General features: G+C 40.3%; 1 protein-coding gene across 1 annotated transcript in view; it reads right to left on the bottom strand.

Moving 5' to 3' along the window:
- Positions 1 to 332: 332 nt before the first annotated feature.
- The window catches only part of lrch2 (leucine-rich repeats and calponin homology (CH) domain containing 2), a 42,340-nt gene continuing 35,429 nt past the window's right edge, over positions 333 to 7,243 (bottom strand). The window contains exons 18-21 of the mRNA XM_088321396.1: positions 5,406 to 5,518; positions 4,286 to 4,423; positions 3,747 to 3,824; positions 333 to 2,110 (exon numbers count right to left, since the gene is read on the bottom strand). Coding sequence (XP_088177522.1) covers positions 2,000 to 2,110; positions 3,747 to 3,824; positions 4,286 to 4,423; positions 5,406 to 5,518 — 440 coding nt within the window. The 3' untranslated portion in view covers positions 333 to 1,999. The remainder of the gene's footprint in view (positions 2,111 to 3,746; positions 3,825 to 4,285; positions 4,424 to 5,405; positions 5,519 to 7,243) is intronic.

Raw genomic sequence — 7,243 nt, 5'->3', positions numbered from 1 at the left:
AAATAAAGAGCAAAAAGCAAAAGAATGAAAGTAAGAGAGAAAAAAAGAGAATGAAAAAAAGATGATGAAATAAAATGAGAAACAGACAAATAGACAAAGGGAGAGTGAGAGAGCGGGAGAACAGGGGACAAAAAGAGAGTGAGAATGAGAGAGAAAGAGAGAAAGAAAACAAAAGGAAGGATATGAGCGAAAGAGGAAGAAAGAGAGAAAGAAATAAAAAGCAAGAAAAAGAAAGAATGAAAAAAAAGAGAATGAAAAAAAGAAAAAAGATAGAAATAAAATGAGAAAAAGACAAGACCATGATATAGGCAAAGAATTGATTTATAATCGCCACGATTTCATTCTCATTTTTATTTTAGTAGGAAACTTGGTGGAAAGTTATACAGAGGATATGTACAGAGATTTGTTATTTTTTACATGCGCTTGGGTCCTGACTGGAAAATCAGCAGAAAAACAAAAACAATTTGAGCTGGGGTTCCAAACTCACGGCCCGGGGGACAATGGCGTCTCCCGGGATGACTTTGAGGCCCCTGCCTTCATCTCAAAGTGAAAGGGAGAGCGTGGATTATTTTCCCACTAGATGTCGCTCTATTCTGTCGTGCCACCGAAAACGAGTGCTAAAAGCATGACGGAAGGAGACAAAATACGGAGATTCAAAGTGACCGAAACGCACCGGAGAAAAGAAAAAAAGGACCCAAAAAGGAAAAAGAAAGCGAAAAAAACGAATAAATAAGAAATGAAGAAAACATGAAAAGAAAAATGAAAAACACAAAAGGAAGAAAAGGGACAAAAAAGGAAAAAAAAGAACAGAGAGAGAGAAAAAGGAGTAGGACAAAAAGTAATACTCCAAAAAAATGATAATGATAATAAAGAGAAAAAAAGGACCCAAAAAGGAAAAAGGAAGAGAAAAAAATGAATAAATAAAAAATGAATAAAACAAGAAAAAGAAAAATGAAAAACACAAAAGGAAGAAAAAGGACAAAAAAGGAAAAACAAAGAGAAAAAAATGAATAAATCAAAAATGAAGAAAACAAGGAAAAAAAAAGAAAAACACAAAAGGAAAAAAAGGACAAAAAAGGAAACAAAGAACAGAGAGAGAGAGAGAGAGAGAGAGAGAGAGAGAGAGAAAGGAATAGGCCAAAAAGTAATACTCCAAAAAAATGATAAAGATAATAAAGAGAAAAAAAGGACCCAAAAAGGAAAAAGAAAGAATAAAAAATGAATAAAAAAAAATGAATAAAACAAGAAAAAGAAAAATGAAAAACACAAAAGGAAGAAAAAGGACAAAAAAGGAAAAAAAGAACAGAGAGAGAGAGAAAAAGCAATAGGACAAAAAGTAATACTCCATAAAAATGATAAAGATAATACAGAGAAAAAAAGAAAAAAGAAAGGAAAAAAAATCCTTTTTCTCTTTAATTCCTTTCTTTTCATTCTTTCCTTTTTTATCTCTTTAACTCCATTTTCCTTTTTTATGCTTTCTTTTCTCCCACTCTTCTTTCCATTTCTGACTTCCATTTTCTCATTTCTTCCTCTCTATTTTTATTATTCAAAAAAAAATCTTTGTCCCTTTTTTTTCTCTTTCTTTGAGAAACAAGAGAAGAAAAAGGCTGCTTCTTGCTCACTTTCTGTCTCCGTACTTGGACTACACGCATAGCGACATCTGGTGGACAACTATAAAACACTGTCCCTTTAAGAAGACAAACTGTAAAAAAATACAGGATTGGAAACGCACAGTGGTCCCGGGGTCATCACAGAGCCACGTCGTCGTCAACGTTGCGTTTATTTGGTCCCCTTATGTGTTTGAATGGACCGTAACAGGGGGTACAGTCCGCGCCGCGGCGGCAGAGCGTGACCGATCGGCAGCGGTTCGGAAAAGGCGAATTCCCGGGAACGCGAAAAGTCGGGAAGAAAAGACAAGAAGGATCGTGGGTCGGGTAGAGGTTCTTCCGGGCGGCGTTCCCGAGGTGTCCCCCCCCGTCCCCGACCCGGTCCTTCCGGCTCAGGTGGGCGTGGCCTGACGGCGGGGGAGGTCGGCCAGCGCCTGGACGGTGGCGCTCACCTTGATCAGGCCGCGTTCTTCCAGGATGTGATGGGGAAGACACAACTTGTCCTGCGTGGAGAGAACCAGAGTGAGAATGAGAGAAAGAGAGATTGAGAGAAAGAAAACAAAAGGAAGAGCGTGAGCGAAAGAGAAAGAAGGAGAGAAATAAAGAGCAAGAAAAAATGAAAGTCAGAGAGAAAAAAAAAAGAAAAAAACAGAGAGACAAAGGGAGAGTGAGAGAGCAAGAGAACAGGGGACAGAGAGAGAGTGAGAATGAGAGAGAAAGAGAGAAAGAAAACAAAAGGAAGAGCGTGAGCGAAAGAGAAAGGAGAGAAATAAAGAGCAAGAAAAAATGAAAGTCAGAGAGAAAAAAAAAGAAAAAAAAGATAGAAATAAAATGAGAAAAAGACAGAGAGACAAAAGGAGAATGAGAGAGCGAGAGAACAGAGGACAGGAAAAAAATGAGGGAGAGAAAAAGAGAGCAAGAAAACAAAGGGAAGAATGTGAGCAAAAAATAAAGAAAGAGAAAGAATGAAAGTAAGAGAGAAAAAAAGAGAATGAAAAAAAGAAAAAAGATAGAAATAAAATGAGAAAAAGGGACAGAGACCAAGGGAGAGTGAGAGAGAGAGCAAGAGAAAGAAAGAAAGAGAAAAGGAAAGCAATAGGGGGAAAGAAAGAAAAGGGACAGGTAGAGATAGAGAGATAGAAAGAGAGAGAGAGGAAAAAAGGGAGGGGGAGAGAGAGAGAGAGAGAGAGAGAGAGAGAGAGAGAGAGAACAGGGGACAGAGAGAGAGAGAGTGAGAATGAGAGAGAGAGAAAGAGAGAAAGAAAACAAAAGTAAGAACGTGAGCGATGGAGAAAGAAAGAGAGAAAGAAATAAAAAGCAAGAAAGAGAAAGAATGAAAGTAAGAGAGAAAAAAGAGAATGAAACAAAGAATGAAAGATATAAATAAAATGAGAAAAAAACAGAGAGACAAAGGGAGAGTAAGAGAGCGAGAGAACAGGGGACACAGAGAAAGTAAGAATGAGATAGAAAGAGAGAAAGAAAACAAAAGGAAGAATGTGAGTGAAAGAGAAAGAAAGAGAGAAAGGAATAAAGAGCAAGAAAGAGAAAGAATGAAAGTAAAATAGAGCAAAAGAGAATAAAACAAAGAAAAAAAGATAGAAATAAAATGAGAAAAAGAGACAGAGAGACAAAGGGAGTGTGTGAGAGAGAGAGAGAGAACAGGGGACAGAAAGAGAGTGACAATGGGAGAGAAAGAGAGAAATAAAACAAAAGGAAGAATGTGAGCAAAAGAGCAAGAAAGAGATAGAAATAAAGAGGAAGAAAGAGAGAGAATGAAAGTAAGAGAGAAAAAAGAAAATGAAAAAAAGAAAAAAGAAAGAGAAAATGAAAGTGATAGGGAGAGAAAAAGAGAAATCGTGAAAAAGAAAGGGAGGCCGACAAAAAGAGAGCGAAAGCTAGAGAAACAGAGAAAGAAGAAAACAAAGAGAGTGAAGAGAGAGTAAGAGAGAAAAAACAAGAGAGAGAGAGGCAGAAAAAGAGAAAGAGAGATGGAAGAAAGAATAGAAAGGAAGAGAAAAGGAAAGAGAATAAGAGAATGAGAGGAAAAGAGAGAACAAGAGACAGAGAAATTAAGAGAGTGGAAAGAGAAGGGAGAGAGAAAGAGAGAAAGAGAGAAAGAGAGAGAAAGCAAAAGATCACCTGAGGAACTCCTATTTTCTGACAGGCGTCCAGGAAATTCTCCACGTTTCTTCGGCATTTGGCCATGCTGAGCTTGGGCTGGGGAGAAAGGGGAGAAAGAAGGGAAGAAGAAAAGAAGGGAAGAAGAAAAGAAGGGAAGAAGAAAAGAAGGGAGGAAAGGAAGAAGGGAAGAAGGGAAAAAAGGAAGAAGGGATGAATAAGCGCCTGTATTCTATTCACGTACCCGTGTGGACCCGTGCTAGGGAATGTTGCTACCATGGTATTTCCGGCTTCATTATTGGAAGTAGAAAACAGAGAGAGAGAGAGAAAGAGAGAGAGAGAGAGAGAGAGAGAGAGAGAGAGGGGAAGAGAAAAAAATAGAAAAACAGAGAGAAAGAAAAAGACAAACAGTGAAAGAAAGACTAAGAAAAGAGAGAAAGAGAAATGATGCAGAAATGCTTTTAGGCGGATTTTTTTTTTTTTTAATCTGTGGGTATTCTGGTGTGTTTTGGTGTGAGGACGCGGAGGACAAACGGGGGTAGGACAAGGGACATTTGTACCACTGCGGGGGAAGGGACGTGGATGCTGGCCACAGAGCGAGGACAAATGTGATTGGCTAAATGGCAGAGGACCACGCCGTCCATCAGGGCCGCCCCCACGTCGTCCGGGAGCAAAACCTTCAGTCTGGACTCGATGTTCTGAAAATAGCAGGTTAAAAATGGTCACTTTTCAAAACAATGAAGAGCTCCCAAAGCGCTTTACAATGCGCTTCACACTTACCCATTCACACACACACTCACACACCAATAGGGAGTCAGCCTCCAAACGTTTTGAGGATAATCAAGATGCTAAATGGTAAATGGTCTGCATTTGTATAGCGCTTTTCAAGTCACTGAAGAGCTCCCAAAGCGCTTTACAATGTGCTTCACACTTCCCCATTCACACACACACTCACACACCAATAGGGAGTCAGCCTCCAAACGTTTTGAGGATAATCAAGATGCTAATTGGTAAATGGTCTGCATTTCTATAGCGCTTTTCAAGTCATTGAATATAAGTCTCCAACCTCTTCACATTGCCACAGCAGATATTCCTCCTCCCCCCATCCCACCAGACCTGTTTTAGCTCCATGGGGAGCAGAGCTTTCAGCCGCTCTGCCCCCCAGCTCTGGAACTCATTACCACCTGTCCGCTTTGAAATCCCGGACTTAAAAGCCACCTCTTCTGACTTTTTTTTTTATATTTATCTGCTCAAATTGCTTGTTTTATTCTTGTTTGATTGTTGTTTGTGTCACGGTTGCCGGGGCGCCCAATTGGCCCCGCCCATGGACACCAGCTGAAACTCGTTGACGGATAACTCCCTGTGACTGCTTAAACGCTGTCCTGTGAGTCGTCTTTTGTGGGAGCGTCTGCGAACCTCTGTTTTGACACGTCGAGCCCTGGGAATCTCAGTTAATAAACTGTGAGTAACGTTACGCGAGTGGGTTCTGCTTCCTGTTTCCTGTCCTGCTACCTGACAGTTTGGTATTCTGTGTACAGCGACCTTGGGTGTTCTGAAAGGCGCTTTAAAGTCAAATGTCTCATTATTATTATTATTAAAAGGGTGAGCGCCAAATTTCCCACGCTAATGGCCTCAAGCGTGACTCCATTTTGAAAATCCCGCTGCAAAAAATGAGCCAACCTGTCGCAGGGTTCCGATTTGCTCGATTTCCTCTCGTAAATGTTCCATCTTTCTCCTCATGGTGAAGCTGGGTTCCGTCGAGCTCAAGTCCTGCTGATTTCCCCTGGTGAAGGCTGAAAAATGAAACGAGGAAACTGTTTTAGATGCTCAAACCATTGAGGCTGGTAATGGATAATAATCCCCTGGCTGGATTATTACCGTGTAGGTTTACCCCCCAAAAGCAAAAAATCTCCGATTAAAATTGTGTGAAGGGACTTAATAGCAGTATGAAGTCGAGTCCTGTTTTTTTGTTTGGCCCTTAATCACAAGGAGTCTCAAAGGGCTACACAGACAATTGCAAACTACAGACTATTATGACAGCATCCCCTGATCTAAAACCTACGAGAGGGCAAGGAAAAACTCCAAAACCTCAAAAACATGAGGAAAGTGAAGACACCTTGAGAAGGGACAGTCTCAAAAACCTCAAGTCATGTTTTTTTGCTTGGCCCTTAATCACAAAGAGTCTCAAAGAGCTGCACAGATCAAAGACTATTGCAAACTACAGACTATTATGACACCATCCCCTGATCTAAAACCTACACGAGGGCAAGGAAACACTCAAAAACCTCAAGTCAAGTTTATTTGTGACGCCCTTAATCACAAAGAGTCTCAAAGAGCTGCACAGACCACAGACTAGTGCAAACCACAATACTATTATGACACCATCCCCTGATCTAAAACTGACATAAGGGCAAGGAAACACTCAAAAACCTCAAGTCAAGTTTATTTGTGACGCCCTTAATCACAAAGAGTCTCAAAGAGCTGCACAGACCACAGACTAGTGCAAACCACAATACTATGATGACAGCATCCCCTGATCTAAAACCTACATGAGGGCAAGGAAAAACTCAAAAACACATCAAGTCAAGTCATGTTTATTTGTTTGGCCCTTCATCACAAAGAGTCTCAAAGGGCTGCACAGACCATAGACTATTGCAGACTACAGACCATTATGACACCCTCCCCTGATCTAAAACCCACAAGAAGGCAACGAAATCCTCAAAAACCTCAAATCAAGTCATGTTTATTTTTTTGGCCCTTAATCACAAAGAGTCTCAAAGGGCTACACAGACAACAGATTAGTCCAAACTAGACTATTATGACAGCATCCCCTGATCTGCAACCGACATGAGGGCAAGGAAAAACTCAAAAACCTCAACATGAGGAAAATGAAGAAACCTCAAGAAGGGAGCTCGTCCTAATGAGCAATGTCGATAAAACTACAAAGTAATCCGGCTTTTCTGGGACATCTTAGCTCAAATTTACTGGGTAAGAAAATAAATAACTTCATGAATTGATGCTTCTATTAGAATTGTCGTTGATGTCAAAATTGTGAAACATTGTATGCGAGGAGATTAGACACGACACTCCAGGGTCAAACATGTCGTATAGAAACTTTGAAGAGAAAAGAGATAAAAGACCCACCCCAAAAAATAAGAACTACAACATAGTGCTTTGAAAAACTACCCTGAGTTATAATAAGAATAATGCAATAAAAATAGGTATATATTTATGTCACGGTTGCCATGGCGCCCAATTGGCCCCGCCCGTGTGGCACCGGCCGCATTTCATCGACAGATTGGCTTTCCGTCTTTTTAAGCTCAGTGCTCTCATTTTTCCTTTGTCAGTCCGTCAATGAACTTCTGCCCAGCAAGATCTGGGTTTCGACTCGGTCCTGTTTCTTGTTGGCATTTCCTGTCCGGTATTGTTCCTGTTTATTTTGTCCTGTTTAATTTCGTTTCCAGTTTTGTTTTTGTCCTGTTTATTATTCTCCAGTTTTCGTTCCCGTCTAGTTTTTC

Source organism: Urocampus carinirostris, chromosome 17 (assembly GCF_059441175.1).
Source record: "Urocampus carinirostris isolate Australia breed hairy pipefish chromosome 17, RoL_Ucar_1.0, whole genome shotgun sequence".
NCBI lineage: Eukaryota > Metazoa > Chordata > Actinopteri > Syngnathiformes > Syngnathidae > Urocampus > Urocampus carinirostris.
The sequence above is the reverse complement of the archived record's forward strand: the minus strand, read 5'-3'. Positions and strand labels throughout refer to the sequence as shown.